The sequence below is a fragment of the Notechis scutatus genome, chromosome 8, assembly GCF_049901735.1.
Source record: "Notechis scutatus isolate UNSWTSFEM ecotype Mainland chromosome 8, rNotScu1.2, whole genome shotgun sequence".
NCBI lineage: Eukaryota > Metazoa > Chordata > Lepidosauria > Squamata > Elapidae > Notechis > Notechis scutatus.
Window position 1 is genome coordinate 22966725 of NC_142016.1, and position 21151 is coordinate 22987875.

The 21151-nt window shown below is 47.0% G+C and overlaps 1 protein-coding gene across 4 annotated transcripts in view; it reads right to left on the minus strand.

The window, feature by feature from the left end:
* LIPE (lipase E, hormone sensitive type) overlaps positions 1-17674 on the minus strand; it is a 31896-nt gene extending 14222 nt beyond the window's left edge. The window contains exons 1-4 of one of the 4 annotated variants that reach the window (XM_087971122.1): positions 5356-5440; positions 4212-4313; positions 3210-3276; positions 2550-3082 (exon numbers count right to left, since the gene is read on the minus strand). In XM_087971122.1, the coding sequence (XP_087827248.1) occupies positions 2550-3082; positions 3210-3243 (567 nt within the window). In that variant the 5' untranslated portion in view covers positions 3244-3276; positions 4212-4313; positions 5356-5440. Of the gene's footprint in view, positions 1-2549; positions 3083-3209; positions 3277-4211; positions 4314-5355; positions 5441-13880; positions 14147-17459 lie in introns of those variants that run through there. The other 3 variants (XM_087971123.1, XM_087971124.1, XM_087971121.1) reach the window with 3 other exon arrangements.
* Positions 17675-21151: the final 3477 nt, after the last annotated feature.

Sequence of the window (21151 nt, forward strand, 5' to 3'; positions counted from 1 at the left end):
GGGGTGTGTAGATATTTTCACAACCCTCTTTTTGACTAGTGCAGTATACAGGTCCTCCATGGAAGGCAGGTTGGTAACAATTGTTTTTTTCCTGCAGTTCTAATTACCCTCTGGAGTCTCTGCCTGTCCTGTCGGGTTGCAGAGCCAAACCAGACAGTTATGGAGGTGGAGATGACAGAGTCAATCAATCCTTCCTCTGTAGAACTGGCTTTGCAGCTCCTTGGGCAGCCTTGAGATTTTTGAGGTACAAACGAAACAGATCTTGCCCAGAAACTAGCAACGTGAATTGCAGTTCGGTTACGCTGCCCTGAGCTCAAGTATCCATGGATCGAAGACACAAAGGGCAGATATGCACATGTGTTGTTGTCACCGCAATCAGCAAAGGGCAGAAGCCATCAGATAGCCACAGCAAGGCTGAAGAGGGACAGGCAAGAGCTGGAAAGAGGAGGTGGGGGGTGGTTGGGGGAAATGCAGGAAAGTGCCTGACTGTTCAGAGCCAGTTGGTCAAGGCTGCAGCTTGCATGGGAAAGTGGGGGAAAAAATTAAATAGCAAGGTCACTGCTGCGTCTGGTGACAGGGAGGCCGCATCTATGACGATCGGCTGTGGCTTCACAGGGTCCTTTTCAGTGGTGGGATTCAACCGGTTCGCACCACTTTGGCCGAACCAGTTATTAAATTGCTCCGTTTTGGCTCCCGGGAAAGTGTACGGAGGCCCATTAGGCCCAAAACGGACGTGGGGTGTGTGTGAATGTACAGTGTGGCCTCCCTGTGTCCTGTTTTTGCTCCCAGAAGGCTGCAGGGAGGCCCACTAGGCCCAAAATGGGGCACGGGGGGGGGGGCACACCCACCCAGCCGGTCATTAGGGCAGAGAACCAGTTGTTAAATTATTTTAATCCCATCACTGGTCCTTTTTAACAAATTGAAGCTGCAACTCGGGTTGTGCCTGTGTGTGTCTGTGTGTTGGGGGTGGAGATAAATAGGAAATAAACGTGAGTTTTGACGACCGTAGAGCAGCGTTTTTCAACCTTGGGCCCTTTAAGAGGCCTGGACTTCAACTCCCAGAATTGACTGGCTGGGGAATTGTGGGAGTTGAAGTCCAGATCTCTTAAAAGGGCCCAAGGTTGAGAAATACTGCAGTAGAATTAAACGTTCCAGCAATCAGCATTCACTTCTGTCAAGGGTTAAAAAATAATGTTGCAAGCGCCGCCCGGAATCACTATGGATGAGTTGGGCGGCTGTATAAATTTGTTTCATAAATAATCATAAAATGAATGACTTCCTCAGGATGTTTCTGGCCCTCCGGGAAATTATTCGGGCAAACTGCCTTATTTCCTCACCCAAGTCTGGTGTTTGCATGTGTTCCAAAAATGGACGAAAAGAAGCAAACACAAACTCCTGCCCAGATGGAAAGACCACCTAAAATGAATCAGCAGCATGGAAGCAAAGTCCAAATTCTTCCAAAAATAAAAATAAAAAAATCCAGCCGGGGATGAGATCAAAGATCTTAATTAGAACAGAGTCAGAAGGGACCTTGGAGGTCTTCTAGTCCAGCCCCCCCTGCTGAAGCAGGAGACCCTATATAATTTGAGACAAGTGGCTGTCCCGTCTCTTCTTAACCTCCCCCCCCCCCTGAGATGGATCACCTCTCTTCTTAAAAGCCTCCACAACTTCTGGTGGCAAGCTGTTCCACTGGTTAATTGTTCTCGCTTGTAAGAAGTTTCTCCTGAATTCCAGGTTGGTCCTTTTTTTGATTAGGGTTAGCCATGAGAGCTCCTTAGGTGACTTTGGGCCAATCACCAGGTAATGGTGAGTTCTAGCCTGTCTTAGGCAGGAAAAGCAGCTGGGTGTCTTTAGGCCTCTCTCCCTCAGCCCAGCGCACCTCACAGGGTTGTTGTTGTGGGTAAAATAGGAGGAGGAAGATGTGTTGGATATATTCACCATCATGAGTTATTTGTAAAAAATAACTAAGGTGGGATACAAACAAATAAACAAACACATACCTACATACCTACATGATAATCCTAATAAATATATACATAGAATAACAGAGTTGGAAGAGGCCTTGAAGGTCTTCTACTCCAACCCCCTGCTTAGGGAGGAAACTAACCTTACACCACTTCAGGCAAATGGTTATCCAAACTCTTCTTAAAAACTTCCAGTTTTTGCCTTGACAGTCCTCACCTCTTCTTAATATATATGACAAACTATTCTAAAAATACGAGTTCCAGGTATACTTGCGATCTCCGGAACTACAATTATATTTATTATACTTACTAAGCTTTCGTCAGCCTCTGCTGACATTGTCAGAGTATTAAACTACCATTACAGATATATACGCCTTTATATATCATTAATCAATTTCGCTCTTGCATGCATAATAGGCCCTTCCAACCACCTGCCACCTGTAATTAACTCTGTTGTTTTTGCTTCAGTCATGTTGCTTGATGGAGGTTATATATATGAGGATTTTGCCTCTCAGGTTTATATATATATATAAAATATAATCCACCTCCACGATTCTACAAGATGGCCGCCTCGACAGTCCTCACCTGAAAGCCCATACAGCGCCCGTAAAAACATCCCTTCTGCATCGTGATGTATTCCTGGAGAAATTGTTCCGAGAGGCCCCGATCCTCGTGGTTGAAGAGGTACCCGGGGCGGTTCTGGGTCAGCAGATGTTGGGCTAGGTAAACCAAGGCCCGGAGCTGGGTCAAGGCCGTGCAGTACGCTTCCAGCTCGGCGCAATTGTGGTTGGTGCGGAAAAAGATGCTGCGGCGGTTGGTGGCCACGTAACGGCTCTTGTGGATGATGTGAGCCACGCAGCAGCGCACCGTCTGGGCCAGGCTGCGGTAGCCATTGGCCGGCGTATGCTCATCCAGGTCGAAGATATGGTAGATGGCGGAGAAATGGTCGAGCATCGGCTCAAGGCACCGGGCGTGTTCTCGGATGGTGGTGAAGGCGGCCAGGAAACGTTGGCCGGTCTCGGTGGGGACGTCCTGAAAGAAAGCCATGTTATCCTCGGCCAGCGTGAGCAAGGTTTGGAAGAGTGGCCGGGCATCCATGGTGCTGGAATTGGGGGAGCCTGCGAAAGGGAGGAAAGAGAAAAGAATGAAACCGGTTCTGAAGAAAAGAGAGACGAGATCAAGGGGGAGGTTTCGGAGGCGGAAGGACGGAAGGCGTGGTGGCCTCGACTCCTAACTTTTACTTACATTCTCCTGTCTCTGTCTCAGCTAAATACTCCATAAGGACCACGTAGCTCCTGGAGGACTCCTGGCCCTATAAGGGGAGCGGGGCATCGCTTAATACAGCAGTAATCCTCAAAGGAATTCTATCACAGCCCCCCTCCCCGATTCTTCTCCCCAATTGTCCACCCCCCCTTTGAAGCTGGACATCAGGAGACAGGACAAAGCAAGAGACTGTCAAGGACATCAGGAGAGAACCAAGGGCGTTTGGTCAAAGAAAGGAGAGAAAGCTTAGCCTGCGAAGGGTGTGTGTGTGCAATTGTGACAACTTTTAAGACTTGTGGACTTCAACTCCCAGAATTCCCCAGCCAGCAAAGCTGGCTGGGGAATTCTGGGAGTTGAAGTCCACCAGTTTTAAAGTTGCAAAGTTTGGACACCCTGGCTTGGCCTGTAACTCCATCTCTTTTGACTTCTCCAACTCGCCACCCCAAAAAAAGTAGTACAATTGCCACACATTTCCCTCCTGAGGCACAAACCGCGACACTCACAATTTGGGCCAGATTGCCCCTTTTCCCCCCCTCTTTTCCCACCGCCCCAAGTGGGAGAAAGCCCCCCCTCCCGGTTCTCTCCCCAGCCCCATTTCGGCTACTCAAGGAACAGCAAGCCTCGTCTAGTTTCACAACCCTTCCCAGGCATTTGTCCCTCGTCCTCACAAAAACCCCCAAGAACTTTAAGAAAAGCCCTCTCTGCCGCAGGGAGACCCCCACCCACCCACCCCCCGTCACCCAGCAAAAGAGACAGAGGTGGAGAGAAAAGTATTTCGGATTCCCCTTTTTTGAGTAGGGGAGCGAAGGGAGCAAGAGAGAGATCGGTGGGCATCTCTGCCCAGAGCTGAGACCCTTTCCCCATTTGGCTAACAAATTTCCACCGTGCAAGGTCGGATCATCTCACCTCGAGGTGTGTGTGTGTGTGTGTGTGTGTGTGTGTGTGAGGGTATCCTGCTGTGAGGAGAAGAGAAGGACAACTCACCCGGTGTCAACTAACCGGCATCCAGCCTTTCTCTGATGAAGGGATCGAGTTGCCTTACAAACACTGGCTGACTTAAAACACCGCTGGGGAAACTGACTCCGCCTTGGGAGGACGAAAAGGAGGGGTCAGTGAAGAAAGGGGGCGGGAGGAAAGCAGAAGGTGCCACCTCCCCCCCCCCCCGGCTTGCTGGGTGAAGGGGTGCAGGCTAAACAGAGATGCCTACATTTAACCCATTGCGACGAGGTCTGGGGAGCAAGGAAAACAGGTTGGAAGGAGGGATGTCACTCGCTGTCTCTTGTCTCCTTCTCTGTCTCCCTCCCTTTTGTCTCTATCTCTGTCTCCCACCGTCTCTCTCCCCTTTCTCTGTCTGTCTTCCTTTCTGTCTCTGTCTCTTTCTCCCCCTTTCTGTCTCCCTTTTTCTCTTTGTCTCCCTCTCTCTCCCCCGTCTTCCTTTCTCTCTGTATCTCTGTCTCCCTCTTTCTCCGTCTCCTTCTCTCTCTCTGTCTCTTTCTCCCCCTTTCTGTCTCCCTTTTCTCTGTCTCCCTCTCTCTCTCCCTCCCTCCCTCTCTCCTCCTTTGTCTTCCTTTCTCTGTCTCTCTTTCTCCATCTCCGTCTCTTTCTCCCCCTTTCTCTCTGTCTCCCTTTTTCTCTCTGTCTCCCTCTCCCTCCCTCCCTGTCTCTCTCTCCCCCGTCTTCCTTTCTCTCTGTATCTCTGTCTCCCTCTCCCTCCCTCTCTCTCCCCCCGTCTTCCTTTCTCTCTGTCTCTGTCTCTGTCTCCCTCTTTCTCCCTCTCCCTCCCTCTGTCTCTCTCCCCCTCCTCTGTCTTCCTTTCTCTTTGTCTCTGTCTCTGTCTCCCTCTTTCTCCCTTTCCCTCCCTCTCTCTCTCTCCCCTCCTCTGTCTTCCTTTCTCTGTCTTTGTCTCCCTCTCTCTCTGTCTCTTTCTCCCCCTTTCTGTCTCCCTCTCTGTCTCCCTTTCTCCCTTTGTCTCCCCCTCTCTCTCCCTCTGTCTCTCCCCGTCTTTCTCTCTCTGTCTCCCTTTCTCTCTCTCTACCCATCTGTCTCCCTCCCTCCCTCTCGCTTTCTCTCTCTCTCTGTCTCCCTCTCCCTCCCTCCCTCTCTCTCTTTCTCAACTGCATGGACTTACTTTTTTTCCAGAGAAGATCATCTCCTCCAGAGACAGGAATTCTGGGCTAGCAGGTCAATCTTCCTCTGAAATGCCATTTCTGGAATACATTAGGCACCACAAAGCAGGTCTTTAAGGAGAAATCTGGGTGCCCATGGCAAGTTTTTTTTTGGGGGGGGGGGGCACGTAAGCGGAAGTGAGAAGATTTGGAGGCAGGAGGAGCAGGAATGATCAAAGGCAGTTTGGAAAAGAAAGCTGCCAAACTCTGTATAGGGTAATCTTCAACTTACGACCCCAATTGAACCCCAAATTTCTGCTGCTAAGTGAGACGTTGGTTAAGGGAATGCTGCCTCATTTTATGACCTTTGGTGCCACCGTTGCTAAGTGAACCGCTGAAGATGTTCAGACACTGGCTTCTCCGTTGGGCTTTGCTCATCAGCAGGTCGCAAAAGGGGATCGCATGGCCCCGGGACACTGCAACCGTCATAACTATGAGTCACTGGCTAAGCATCTGGATTTTGATTACACAACCGTGGGGGAATGCTACAACGGTCGTATGTGTGAAAAATGACCATAAGTCACCTTTTTCATTGCTGTTGTAAATTTGAACAGTCACTAAGCGAAACATTGTACTTATATTTCGGTAATAAATAAATTCACCTTCTTTGGCCTGGGGTTGTTGGGGAATACTGCAACCGTTGTTAAGTATGAAAACTGATCATAAAGTCACTTTTTTCAATGTAGTTGCAACTTTGAACGGTTATGAAAATGAATTGTTGTAAGCCGGGGGCTACCTCTACACATCATTCCCTAAAATAAGGCTTAATAATTCTCAGGTTGAACAATTTTTCCTATCAGCATGCACCAGAGAGTCTTTTAACATACTGCACCTGTGTAGGGTTTGCCACTTGCACGGGGGCAGATAGGACGGCACTCCAGAGGGTGAACGTCACTGCCCAGAGGACCATGGGTTGCCCTCTCCCCTCTTTGGAAGAGCTTTTATCGCCCCCGCTGCCTTAGTTCAAACATTCTCAAAGATCCTGAACTATTTGAACTATTACCATCTGGCAGACAGTACAGGATAATAATAAAAACAAGGACAAAGAGGCTGAAAAACAACTTCTATCCCAGAGCAGTAATTACATTGAACCCTACTGTGTAAGGCAGTATTGGCGAATCTTTTCGACACCGAGTGCCGAAACGGGAGTGTGAATGCGTGTGTGTGAAGGAGCGCTGGAAAAGTGGAAGAACAGCTCCCCGGTGCGCATGCGCACGCCGGCCACTGGTCTTTTTGGCGTGCATGTGCGTGTGAAAATCAGCTGGCCGGTGTGCACAACCAGAAGCTCACATGCACCCCGGGGAGCTCCTCTTCCCGTTTCCGGTGCTCCCGCATACGCGAAAACCATTTCTGGCACGTGTGCCATAGGTTTGCCGTCGTGGTTATAGAGCAATATTAATGCAATATCAGAGGTTTTCAATTCAACTGTGTAGAATACGAAGGATATGTGTATTTTTTTTTTTTTTTAATGTATAATGTACACTGAAGAAGGCATTTAATTCCGTGGTACAAGGGTCAATGACAGTAAACTAAATGAAAACTTCCAGGTCACACAACACTGTTGGCATTGAGACATTTGCCCCAGATCTCCTGCATGGAATTTTATCCGAATCCTCATGAAATTCAAGTTCTAAGAAAAGAGAACTTGTGTTCTTTTCACCACTACACAAACAGGGCCCTTTCTCAACACTTGGCATGCTGACTTGGCTCTTCACTCCCTTAAGTTCACGAGTCCCGATCAAATATATATATATATATTTGTTTTCTCAGGTTTTTGCGGACATTTGTATGTGGATCTTTGGTTATTCGGGTTTTCTCCCGCGTAAAATTGGAAGTATCTAGGCGACGTTTCGATGAAGTCTCATTCATCATCTTCAGGCTTGTGTCTTCAGCTTTGTGCTTCTCGGAGTAAGCAAAGCTGAAGAAGAAGCACAAAGCCGAAGACACAAGCCTGAAGATGATGAACGAGACATTGAAACATCGCCTAGATACTTCCAATTTTACGCGGGAGAAAACCCGAATATATATATATATATTCTCCCCATGGATGGGTAGCTACAGCTCAGGGGCTGCTGGACTCTGATAGGAAAGCAATTTGAGCCTTTATCCAGGGAGCGAATACAGATTGTCCTAGACTTATGCCTGCAATGGAGCCCTACATTTCTGCTGTTAAGTGAAACACTGGTTAAGTGAATTTGGGGGCCAACGTTACGACTCTTCTTGCCACAGCTGTTCTGTGAATTGCTGCAGCTGCTCAGCGAGCAACCCGGTTGTTAAGCGAATCGGGGTCGACTTTGCTCGTCGGATGGTTGCAAAAGGGGATCACCTGACACCTGACCCTGCAATGGTTGTAACGTGAGGAAAAAGGTTCATAAGCCACTTTTCCTTGTAACTTTGAACGGACGCTAAGTGAACTGTTGTAAGTCAAGGACTACCGGTAACATCCTACTGCTTTTGACCAGAACTATTCAAAGAATTGGGCAGGTTTGGAAAAGGATCCCGAGAGATTCTTTTAATTCATTGGGTTTGCCATCTGGGATGGGATTCAAAAATCCCAGCAACTGGCTGCTGGGTGGGCGTGGCCTATCGGAACTTCCTGTTTCCGGCTTCCGATGGGTCTCCAGAGCCCGGGGGGGAAGCCGTTTTCGCTCTCCCAAGGGTCCAGAGGCTTCCCCCGGGCCTCTGGGAGGGTGAAAACAGCCTTCCCTGGGGTCTGGAGGCCTTCCGGAAGCCGGAAATAGGCCCGTTTCCAGACTTCCAGAAGGCCCGTTTCCCCCCTCCCAGTAGACCCCGCACTTATCTACATTGAAAATGGGCCACGGGGCCAGCCGGTTGGTTGAAATACCAGTTCGGCAAACCATCCGTAACTTTAATATTTGGTTCACTCGAACCAGTCCAAACCGGTAGAATCCCACCCCTGCTTTACATCAAATAGCCCCAACGTGGATCTTCTCGACATAAACTATACAGAGTTGGAAGGGACCTTAGAGGTCTACTAGTCCAAACCCTGATACCATTCCCCCCAAAAAAAATGACTGTCCAGGCTCTTCTTAAAAAACCTCCAGGGATGGAGAGAAGAACCCACAACTTCTGGTGGCAAGCCGTTCCACCGATTTAATTGTTCTCGTTGTCAGGAGATCTCTCTTCATTCTAGATCGGATCTCTCTTTCATATGGTCGTTCACCCATTGCTTCTTGTCCTGCCTTTAGGGGCCAGGGAGCCCACCCCTCTTCTCTGTGACCCCCCCTCAAACATTGGGAGACTGCAGTCTGGAGAAGGAGGCAGAAGAGGATGAATTCTCTCTCTTTTTAAAAATAAATAAATCACCTGGTTCAATATCTCTTACTTTACTATCCATTTTTGACTTCGGATATAAGCCCTCCGCTTACGACAATTGGGATTATAAGCATGCTGGCTGGGGAATTCTGAGAGTTGAAGTCCACCCATGTCCCATCTTAAATCGCTCAGGTTGAGAAACCCTGGTCTAAAGAAACTACGGCTTCAAACCCAAACCCAGATAGCGTGTTTGCCTTCAGTAGGCAAGCCAAGCCAATTATTTGCGATCTTCTGAAAAAAAAAAAAAACCTTATGCTTTCTTATCCTACCTATGAGGTTTGTTACGCAGTCCTATAGATCAGCAGCTGGAATGCCAAGCTGGTGTTCGCTTCCTTCCTTCCTTCCTTTCGGTGTTGCAGTGTGTGCGTGTGCGCGCGTGTGTGTATAAAACCTACCATTAAAAAAACCCCAAACCCAGCCAGCCTCCCAGGAATGGGTGCGATTGTGATGTCAGAGGTGTCGGCCAATCACCGCCGTGGACAGCCAGGTTCTGTTCACACCCTACCAGGTGAAATACTCATAATTCATGAATGGAAGGGGATGAGCTGACAACCGGATCCTTCTCCGCTTAAAGCGACCGCAGCCAGACGAGCTGATGGGCAGGTTACAACACGGTTCTCGTATCACAAAGCCCCAGATCGCCGATTCCCCCAGGCATGAGACAGTTATATAAGCCTAAATGCAACAGGTGTGCTTTCATCATAACACAACCTGTGAAATTCCCCTAAGAGGAACACCGATTACTGTCAGGGTATCAAAGCTTTTCGCTGTTTATGATGAGTGTTTAATTCGCACACGTGCCAGAAGGATGGCTTGGCACAACTTGTGCTGCCACATGGGCGAACAAATAAGAGACCTTATCTATGGAGAAGGTGTTGCACGCATCACCTCGGCTTCCTCACCTATGAAAAGTCATGGGGAGTGAATTCCAAACCCTGGGAAGGAATGCCTATAACTAGAGAGTAGGGTATAGTAGTTAAGGCGCCAGGCTAGAAACTGGGAGATGTTGAGTTCTAGTCTTGTCTGAGGCATGCAAGTCGGCCGAGTGTGACCTTGGGCCAATCACTAGGAGATAGTGAGTTCTAGTCCCGTCTCACAGCCAGCTGGGAGACTTTGAGCCAATCACCAGGAGATGGTGAGTTCTAGTCCTGTTTTAGGAATGAAAACCAGCTGGGTGTGACTTTGGGCCAATCACCGGGAGATGGTGAGTTCTAGTTCTGCCTTAGGAATGAAAGCCGGGTGACTTTGGGCCAATCACCAGGAGACGGTAAGTTCTAGTCCTGTCTTGGGCATGGAAGCCGCCTGGGAGACTTTAAGCCAACTACCAGGAGATGGTGAGTTATAGTCCCATTTTAGGCATGAAAGCCAGCTGGGTGTGACCTTGGGCCAATCACCGGGAGACAGTGAGTTCTAGTCCTGCCTTGGGCATGAAAGCCAGCTGGGTAACTTTGGGCCAACCACCAGGAGATGGTGAGTTCTAGTCCTGCCTTAGGCATGAAAGCCCACTAGAGGGAATTTAAGCCAGTCCCCTCTCTTGGTCCAATCCACCTCACAGGGTTGTAACTGTGGAGAAAAGAGGAGGAGGAGGGGGTGTTGGATATATTCGCTGCCTTGAGTCATTTATAAAGATAATAATATATAAGCAAACAAAGTAATAAAGATGTATCCTCTTCCTGGAAGGACCCAACATTATATTACAGAATCGAACAGCAATTCTGACTTCTGCCTTACTCATTCCCATGGCGTCAGGTAGATACGAATCAGGAAAGAGCAACATGAAATCCCAAGTGGAGATTCCAGCCCGCATGGAGGAACAGCAGAACAACAACATTGGACGGGACCTTGGAGGTCTTCTAGTCCAACCCCTTTCCCAAGCAGGAGACCCTCTAAAATTTCAGACCAATGGCGCTCCAATCTCTCCTTTAAAAATCTCCACGGTTGGAGCGCTCACAAGTTCTGGAGGTGAGCCGCTGGGCTGATTAATTGTTCTAAGGACCCCACTTCTGTTCTGAGAAAAATGACCAAACTGCCCCGAACTGACACATCCACGGGGACGAAAATTCCACCGGCGCCTGGCCGTTCCTTCCCCCAGAAGTGGAATTTGGTATGGGCTGAGTCACTCCTTTGGCAGCTGGAAGAAAACAACATCTTGGGGAATTGGGGAATACTCAGCTGGTGGTGGGTGGTGGTGGTGGGGACTAGGGCAGGGGCCGTAAACAGCGAAGGGGGCAGTGGGGGGAGAGGGCAAGGAACAGCCTGATAGGGAAGAGGTTCAACAGCTTTGCGAGGGGAGAGAGAAATACACGGGCATTGGGAAATGGAGAGCACAACGAAGTTAAGCCAATCCTTCCCCCCACTCCTCAAAGCCTGGGACCCTTCGCCCTTTGACCTCTGCTGCCCAGAAGGGAAGGAAGGAAAGCAAGCAGAGCAAACAAGGGCAAGGTAGGGGCAAAGGATAGTCTGGACTTACACCCCTTTGTTTACTGACCATTCAAAGTTACAACAGCACGGAAACGAACGCCCTTAGGACCGTTTTTCAGCCTCACGGCCAGTAATTTGGGGGTATTTGTAGCTTCAGGTTGAAACGAGAGGTCTTGGGTACTCTGTGGTTTTCTCGCAGACGTTTCATCACTTAACTAAGTAACGTCATCAGTGCTGGAATGGAGTGGGGTTTGTGGAAAGGAGAAGGAGGAGGACGATGACGACTATAGGGTCCTTTGTACTCTCTGAGCTTGGTGGTTTTTCTTACAGACGTTTCCTCACCTAACTAGGTAACCTCATCAATGTTGGAATGGAGTAGGGTTTGTGGAGGAGGAGGAGGAGGAGGAGGAGGAGGAGGAGGAGGAGGAGAACTGCCAAGTCCTTTGTGCTCTCTGGGTTTGGGGGTTTTCTCGCAGACCTTTCAATTACCCAACAATCTAATGTTCTAGCACTGATGATGTTACCTAGTTGGGTAATGAAATGTCTGCAAGACCACCGCCAACCACAGAGAGCACCAAGGACCCCATACTTACAGCCATTGCAGCATCCTCGTGGTCACAGGATCAAAATTCAGACGCTTGGCAATTGACTCCTATTTATGGCAGGTTGCATGCAATGTCCTGATGTGTGTGCGAGTGTGTCACCTTTTGTGATCTTCCGACGAGCAAAATCAACCGAGAAGAAGCCAGATTCACTTCACTTTAACATACCAGGTTACTAACTTAGAAGCCGCGGGGCTTCCCTTCACAACGGCAGCCAGAGAGAGGGTCACGTAAAATGGGGAGAAACTTACAGATGATAGATACTAAGGCGAAACTTGCAGATGATACTAAGCTGGCAGGAATAGCTAACACCCAAGAAGATAGGCTCAAGATCCAGATGGATCTTGACAGACTAGAACACTGGGCCGTATCTAACAAAATGAAATTCAATGTAGAGAAAAGTAAAGTCCTACACTTAGGCAAGAAAAACCAAAAGTACAGACATATAGACTGGGTGAAACCAGGCTCAATAGCAGGAACTGTGAGAGGGATCTTGGAGTCTTACTGGACAACCAGCGAAATAGGAGTCAGCAGTGTGCAGCCACTGCCAAAAAAAGCTAATGCAATCCTAAATTGTATTAACAGAGGGATACAGTCGAGATCAAGGGAGGTACTAATAGCACTCTATAAAGCCTTAGTAAGACCACACCTAGAGCACTGCATCCAGTTTTGGTCACCACACTATAAAAAAGATGTTGAGACTAGAAAAAGTACAGAGAAGAGGAACCAGGATGATTAGGGGACTGGAGACTAAAACATACAACGAACGGTTGCAGGAACTGGGCTTGGCTCGTCTAGTAAAGAGAAGGACCAGGGGAGACAGGAGAGCAGTCTTCCAATATTTGGGGGGCTGCCACAGAGAGCAAGGGAGGGTCAAGCTATTTTCCAAAGCACCTGAAGGCCAGACAAGGAATAAAGGATGGAAACTGAACAAGGAGAGATTCAACCTGGAAATGAGGAATTTTCTGAGTGAGAACAATCCACCAATGGAACAGAAGTTGCTCTCAGAAGTTGTGGGAGCTTCATCCCTGGAGGCTTTCAAGAAGAGATTGGACTGCCATCTGTAAGAAATGGTGTAGGGTCTCCCGCTTGGACTCCCGCTCCAACTCTGATTATCTGTATCTGTATGTAATGGAAGCCCTGTCTTGCTTAGCAACAGAAGTGTTGAGCTCAATTGCAGCCGTGAGTCAAGGACCACCTTTCTTTCCTACAAAGCTTCCCAATTCTATATCTCTCCATCCTGCCCCGTTTGCCTTTTTGCACAAGGCAAAAAAAGTGCATCAGCCTCTCCTACGTCTCAGCTCATTTTCCTTTAATCGCTGGCTTTAATTAGGAGGCCCCAGATGGCAAAGGAGATGCCACCCCCCCCCCCACCCGAGGCCAGCTGTACCAGGCACACAGCGTACAAAACCTTCCTTTGTGGTTGCCAGCTGGAGTACCAACCTCCACTCCCCCCCGCGGGACTCGCACAAAAACAAGGCGTACAGGTTGGAGCAAACATTTCCCTGGAAAGAGAACGAGCCTGCTTCGCTCTTTGAAAACACAGCGCCTGGGCAAAATCTCTCTCTCTCTATATATATAAAAGCGAAATACCCCTCATGCATCATCACAAAATCTCCAGAACCAGAAAGCCTACAAACTTGAAATTTGGCACATAGGTTCCTCTTAGCTTCTAGGGGCTCACTAAGAAAGGTCATTTTTCAAAATGACCATCATAGCATTAGTACTTCGTTATATCAACACGCTCTGATGCTAAAGAGTTCTACTCCCCACCTGAAAAGAAACCTGTTCCAAATGCAAAACACAAGCAGAGGAGAGGAGTTTCCGTTTCACATTAGCAACCAGCTTTTACAGAACAGTGGAGCTAAGCCACACCCATGCTCCTTGCTGTCTCCTCGCTCACACAGCAAATACTGTTTCAGTTTCCAAACAGCCCTCAATTCTCTTCTCACACACTGACAGGACACTAGCCAGAGGAATACCGATGGATGCTGGTAGGCAGAGGCACAATTCCCCCCCCTCCCTTATTTTCCTCTCCAAAAACTAAGCCTGATCACATAGTTTCATAGCAAAGCATGGGTACAGAGCTAGTAAATAAATAAAAACAGAACAGGTAATTTTAGCAGTACCTGTGAGCGTGCACAGCTTGCCCAACATACACGTAAAACAGTCCATAGCTCTACAGCGGAGAAGTACAGCTGCGATGACGCAATGGCAGGACACTTTTGAAAAAAAAAAAAACAACAACCAAGAGGTGGGCAAACACGTTCCTCCGGAAAAAAAAAAAAAAAGGAATTAAGGCTTGCAACAGTTCCTTTGCCAACTGTCAGGTCAAATTGCAAACAGAAACACAAAGTCTTCACCCTTTGCAGTGATGACAACAGGAATGACTAGTGAAAAAGAAATGTTGAAGGAAGCTGGCACCACTGCGAGTTTTCTCCACCCTGTTCTTTCAGCACTGGTGCAAGTTTTTGTTCTGGGATATAGAGTACTTACTGTGCTCATATTCAAAAATGTGGGTTATATGAAGCAAGGATCTGCAGACGTGGCCATTTTAAGACTTGGGGACTTCAACTCCCAGAATTCCCCCGCCAGCCATGCTGGGAGTTGAAGTCCCCAAGTCGCCCTGTTTGGAGAAACACCCACCCACCCCCCATATAGAGGAAGTCTCCAGGGAGTTAAGACATCATTGAAATTGAAGGCTTTAGAGCAAGGGTCTTGAAACTTGGCAAGTTTAAGACTTGTGGACTTCAACTCCCAGAATTCCTGAGCTAACATGACTGGAGGAGGAATTCTGGGAGTTGGAAGTCCACAAGTCTTAAAAGCTGTCAAGTTTGAAGACTCCTGCTTTAGAAGAGAGAGAGGCATCCTTTTGAATTTGCAGAGAGAGAGAAAACATATAGATTATCTCTCTTATTACATCGAGGGCAGCAAGGACGCGAAAAACCGATTCATTAAATAGCAGTGCCAAGTTACGGTTGGATGGTGTAACAAGAGTCTGTGGCAATCTTGACCTATTTGCAGGTTCGATGTCCTAAAACAGTAGCAATTTCTCAAGGAACAACAAAATGCTTCACCCTTATACATCAGAAGAGGATATACAACAGAAAGATTGACTTCTTTCCCAGCTAATAATTTCATCTGGAAACATCAATTAAGGAGTATTGCTGTGTGGTAAGACAAGATTTAAAGAAATGTTGTGGTTACTTCGCCTAGGAATCTTTCTGTTATGCAATTGGGTTATTTGTCTGGCAATTATTTCTTGCATAAGAAGACCGTTTTTCTTGCTCCAAATTAGTTAACAATAGCTAGCTTGACTAATAAATTTTGTTTATAAGCAAACGAAGCAACCAACAAGGAATTCAGCAAAAGTTAAGACTCTGAGGCAGTCTCATCCAACATCCATTTTTGTTCAAAATATTAAGAGCAAGTCCGAAGGCATTCAAGAGTACAGATACTGCAATATTTATGGCACAATCTTAGGTAGGGAAGAGTTCTACTAACTCAGATAGAGGTTATTCCAACTTAAGCATGCTTACAAGGATCAAAAGTATTGTGGGTAGAAAACTGAGAGGCAACTTATCATCTAAGTAACATGAAACTACTTTGGGAGTAAACCCCATTTCAGAATTTGAAGGTTTAACGTAACAATCCTAAACTTCCCAGAGGTGCTTTTCAAAAAGCAAATGGACTTAAGAATTCCCTGCCCCACTTCTGAAGAACTGGAGAAGCTTCTTGGAGGTGAAGCAAAATGTTTTCAAGAAAGTCCAGTTGCCCTTTTGGGAAAAGAAAAGCACTTTGGGGAAAACCATGACCTGGAGCAGGGGTCTCCAACCTTGGCAACTTTAAGACTTGTGGACTTCAACTCCCAGAGTTCCTCAGCCAGCTTTGCTTAGGAACTCTGGGAGTTGAAGTCCACAAGTCTTAAAGTTGCCAAGGTTGGAGACCCCTGACCTGGAGGATTGAGAATCTCCAGACAATCCTAAACCTCACGTTGCAAAACACATACATAATCTCTCTGGATTTTCAAATGGATGCAGCTGATATCTGAATTTCCGGGAAGATACGTGGCCAAAAAAAATCCTTTCCCATGAGCTATAAATTCCATGGAAGTTCCTTTTGTGTTTCTTGATGTTTTATTTTTTTAAAAAATGTTTGATGGCTTTATTGTCTTGTTTTTGGTATCCCAGCTAGAGTGTTTTTGTTGGGTCAGCTACACCTATTGTAAAACAAGCCCAGAAATCATAGGAAGCAGCGCTCAATATCACCAAGCAATTCTTAGCACATTTTAAAAAAGAAATCTGTCCGCTTTCCTCATTTTATCATCAGTGGCCACTTTCAGAAGCCTTCAAACTACCCACGTCACTCGATGCAGCTTAAAAGAATAAATCACTGATTTACACATAAACTAGTAAGCTATATTTGTGGTGGCCTTCAGGGATCTTTTCAGTTAAGTAATTTTGACAGCTGTGATCCCACTGCCTGGAACTGATGCAGCTCCGATACGATAAAATGTCGGTCTAGTGACACAGCTTCAGTAATTGGCAAGGATGATGGGATCTGGAATCCAAAACATCAAAACAGCTTGATGTCTGCAAGGAGTATACAGCCTTCCATTCCCCACCATCCAGTCAGAGTAGAAGAAGCTTCTTGGATGAGAAGCGAAATGTCTTCAAAGAAAAACCAGAAAGTCCAGTTACCTTTGGGGAACAACCATGACCTGGATCACGGAGAACCTCCATAGACAGCCAGGCTGATTTATTACAGAATGAATTTCTCAATCATTTTTACATCCCTGTTTCTCAACTTGGGCCATTTTAAGATGTGTGGACTTCAACACCCAGAATTCCCCAGCCAAGCTTTTGAGAAAAAAAAACCTGATTTACACTAATTGACTTCATGCTAAGTCAAACTCCTAGAAAGTTATGAACCGAGTCTGGTCCATCTTGGAGGCATCATGTTGGGGAAAATGGACTTCCTGAATCAGCAGCCCCAGGTACCTTCTATCCCAAGGGTGATCAACTTTATGACCCCGTGGACTTCAATTCCCAGAATTCCTGAGCCATGCTGGCTGGCTCAGCAATTCTGGGAGTTGAAGTCCGTAAGTTCCATCCTAGAACCACTGTTCTATTTCCATCAGGGCTTAGTGTCAGGTGCCCAGATGTCCCCTGGATCCTTTAGATCACATCTCCCAGAATCCCCACTGCTTGGTTTTGCAAGCTGGGGATTATGGGAGCTGTAGTCCCTAATGTATCTGGAGAGCCTCTTCAAGAAGGCCTGCGCCCATCTTCATACCCTCTATGCTCACTGTGGGGGTCTACCATGAATTTCCACCCTCCAATTCTCCTTCCCCTAAACTAAGGAGGCTCATCTCCTTCCATCTTCCACCCGCATCAACCCAGAACCACAATTCCCAGAATCCCCCCAGAAAAGTCAAAGGGGATTATCAAAGGGGATTATCAAGTATCATTCAGTGCCACATTCTCCATGACAAGCGACATATACTAACCAAAGACACAAACAACAATGTGGCATATTGGGATTAAAGGCATGTAAAGTAGACCTTGGAAAAAGTTCCTTGAAGGGCCAAGAGTCGTGCCAGCCTTCACTTTACGCTAATAAAGCCTGCCCTGTTTTTTTTTTTCCCCTCGCACCGTTTGGATGACCATCCTCCCCCCCCGGCCCCCCAAAGCCACTTGTTGTCGTACTTCCTTGGAGGGGGTCCAGGTGTCAAAGTTTCCCCCCTCCCTCGTCAATGGACTCGTCCGATCTGCGGACCAAAGGCTCGCCGGACGGGCCGTCCCATTCCACGTCATGGGGGGGGGTGTTATATTTGCCGGCCCGTCCCGCTCCCTCGCCTTCCACTCACCCAATGCCGTGCACTTCTGCCCACAGGTGGCCCCTTTACGGAACGGTTTTCCCCTCAGCCCGAACGTTCGGAAGCGCCACATGACGGCCGCGCACCAATGGGCGGAGTCGCCGTAGGGCGCCCTTTGGAACGTCACCCCGCCAGTTTCCTTGAAGACAGCGATCTGACCCCGCCCCAACTTTTTTGGTGCCGCCGTTCTTAAAGGGGCCGCCCCCCGCTTCTACGGAGAATAGAAAAGCGACCTGATGGGCGCTTAGTTTAAATTTAAAGTAAGCTTCGGGAATGGATTTTATTTGGGTTGACCGCAGGCGGGTTTGTGGTCTATGGTCATCTCCGTGACTCATTTTATTTCGAAATTCTAATATTGAAAGAGTTCGCGTAAGACGGGGTTTTAAAACCTGGCCAATTTTAAGATGGGTGGACTTCAACTCCCAGAATTCCCCAGCTGGCTGGGGGATTCTGGGAATTGAAGTCCACCCAACTGAAAGCAAGCTGGCTGGAGGATTCTGGGAATTGAAGTCCACCCAACTGAAAGCATGCTGAATGGGGGATTCTGGGAATTGATGTCCACCCAGCATAAAGCATGCTGGATGGGGGATTCTGGGAGTTGATGTCCACCCAACATAAAGCAAGCTCGCTGGAGGATTCTAGGAGTTGATATCCATTCATCTTAAAATAACTTGGCTGAGGAATTCTGGGAATTGAAGTCCACCAATCTTAAAAGTTTGGAAAACTCTGGGTTAAACATTGCAACCTCCCTCAGAAGTAAGCCTTTTGGGCTGCAAATAATCAGAACTGGCATATTTTCTGCGTAATCAAGTTTATTAAGAACCAGAAGCTTTTGTGAGCTCTAGCTCATGGAATCTTTTACTTTTTAATAAAGTTTAATAGAATAATTGAAATTAAATAAGTAGTTTAATGTATGTGAGTGTAAAAGGCACAACTTAGACCACTGATTTTGTTGTTGATATTGTTGCTAAAGACTAACACCATCCATCTTCCTCTCTGCTTGGTTTCTCACAACATGCTAAAACTTGTTATCGTGCATAAAATGCTGTACATAAATAAGCCAAGCATTTTCTGGTTTATCATCGCCATCTAGCTTCTATATGGCTTGCTTGGCAGTCAGAGGTTATATTTTGTAATAAAATAAAAAAAAGAGAGATCGTATCCTTAGCTTTAGCAGGAACGCAGGGAGGAAGGAAGAATTAAGCCTGTGTGTGGTTGCGTTGTCCACCTACACATGGGAAAATAAAATGGCCAATAAACGTCAAACCAGTTTTTAATGCATCTGTTTTCAAAGGAACCCGTGATGTGCCACATTCTGGGGGAAAAATGCTTCTTGAAGATGCCATCAGTTTCCAAGTGTCTTATTTGGTTTTTAATGAAGCATTGAGCACAGAATTTTCTTTTCTTTGCTGGTCATATTTGATCAATGAGCTATAAAGCTTTTCGGTCACAGCTTTATAGTTTTACTCCAGCCTTTGCTGTAAATCAGGATAAACTGTAAGCTTGAGGGAAAGAAGCTTTGCATATAGACAGACACAATGAGGTGAAAGGAGGTAAAGGAGAATTGAAGGGAATACTTAGTCTTATGGACATCTAATGGACAGAGAGGAACCCGCCCCACTTTACACTGAGGGGGGCTGTGTGGAGAAAGTTTTCTCCTTTAAATTCCTGGGAGTCTACCTCAGCGAAGATCTTACCTGGAAAATCAACGCAAGCCAGGTGGCCAGAAAGGCCCAACAGAGACTCCATTTCCTCAGGGTCTTGCGAAAGAACAACGACTGATGACCTTCTTTTACCGGTCCATAATAGAAAGCGTCCTCACATATTGCATTATGGTATGGTATGCTGGCTTGACAGCCGTGGATAGAAAGACATTACATAGGGTGGTGAGCCCAGCACAAAACATCATGGGCTGTTCCCTGATACCACTAGATGACCTCACTGGGGCTCACTGGGAAATCCTCAGGGAAGACTCACACCCCGGTCAGCACTTCTTCACTCTCCAACCATCAGGTAGGAGATAGAGAAGCAGAGCCAGCCGCACCAACAGGCTGAAGAACAGTTTCTACCCGTGGGCTGTCAGACTCCTGAACAGAAAATAACTTCATGTCAAGATAGTATGATAGACTTGCAGGGCTGGCGCGTTGTGCAGTAAGGTCACATAGTGTAATAAGATTGGGACTGGGTTAGGGACTTCTGTCCTCACTGTGAGTTGTGTTGGTTGTGTGTGTGTGTGTGTGTGCACGAAGGGAGGCTCAGCCAATCTCATTGTACACATATTGTACTCTGACAATAAAAGTAATAAATCTTCTCCTAAGGAGAGAGTTAAACTAACCAACTAACTAATAGCCCATTGCCAGCAGTTCGATCCTGACCGGCTCAAGGTTGACTCAGTTTTCCATCCTTCTGAGGTTGGTAAAATGAGGACCCAGATTGTTGGGGCAATCTGTAAACTGCTTAGAGAGGGCTGGAAAGCACTGAGAAGCGGTATATAAGTCTAAGTGCTATTGCCCTCCCTCCCTCCCACCCTCCCACCCACCCAGTGGTTAGGATGCAGTATTGCAGGCTAACTCTGCCGACTGCCATCAGTTCAATCCTGACTGGTTCAAGGTCCTTCCGAGGTCAGTAAAATGAGGACCCAGATTATTGGGGGCAAGAGGCTGACACTGTAAACCACTCAGAAAGGGCTGTAGAGCCCTGGGAAGCGGTATATAAATCTTAGTGGCATTGCTATTGCTAACCAAAGAGGGCTGATTCATATGACAGTTTTCCTCACTTCTTCCTTAACTCTGTGAATTCCCGGGTTTGCAATCAGTCTGATTAAGCCAACTGTGTTGGGCCTATTTAGGATAAAAATCAGGAACTCTAGTGCCAATCTTTTGAGGAACCTGTTTCTAAGATCTCGTTTCAATTTGCAAGGTTATATTCTGGTGGCAACGGTTCAATCGCGGCAAACTGAGCTGCAGAGTAGTAACACAAGGAGTGCTATTTCAAATTTTCTCCACCGGATATTTTATGGAAGAAAGTGCTTGGATGTGGCTGAGACAGCTTATAACTTCGCTTTGCAAAGAGGAACTAGAAATCCTGGCAATTAATCCCGTGTTCTTGTCCTGTGTTTCCCCGAAAATAAGACCCTGTTTTATATATTTTTTTGCCACCCAAAAAGGCACCAGGTCTTATTTTCGGGGGATGTCATCCACTGACTCACCTCACTCTCATGCATTGTTCCCAGACTCCTTTTCGCTTAATTTTTACCCATGCATCCTGGAGTGGGCAGGATCTTAATTGGGGCTTATTTTAGTGGGGTAGGGCTTATATTGGGCGCACATGTAAAAATCAAGCTAGGACTTACTTTCAGGGTAGGTTGTATTTTCAGGGAACCGGTACTAGGCTCAGGTGTACCTTCAGCACACATGACTGAAATGATTGAAATCCCTCTCAAATTAGCTAAGAACCTCTGAGGACATAATTTCTATTCTCCTCCTCAGCCACATAGGGAAAACAAGAGAAGGGAAAAAGAGA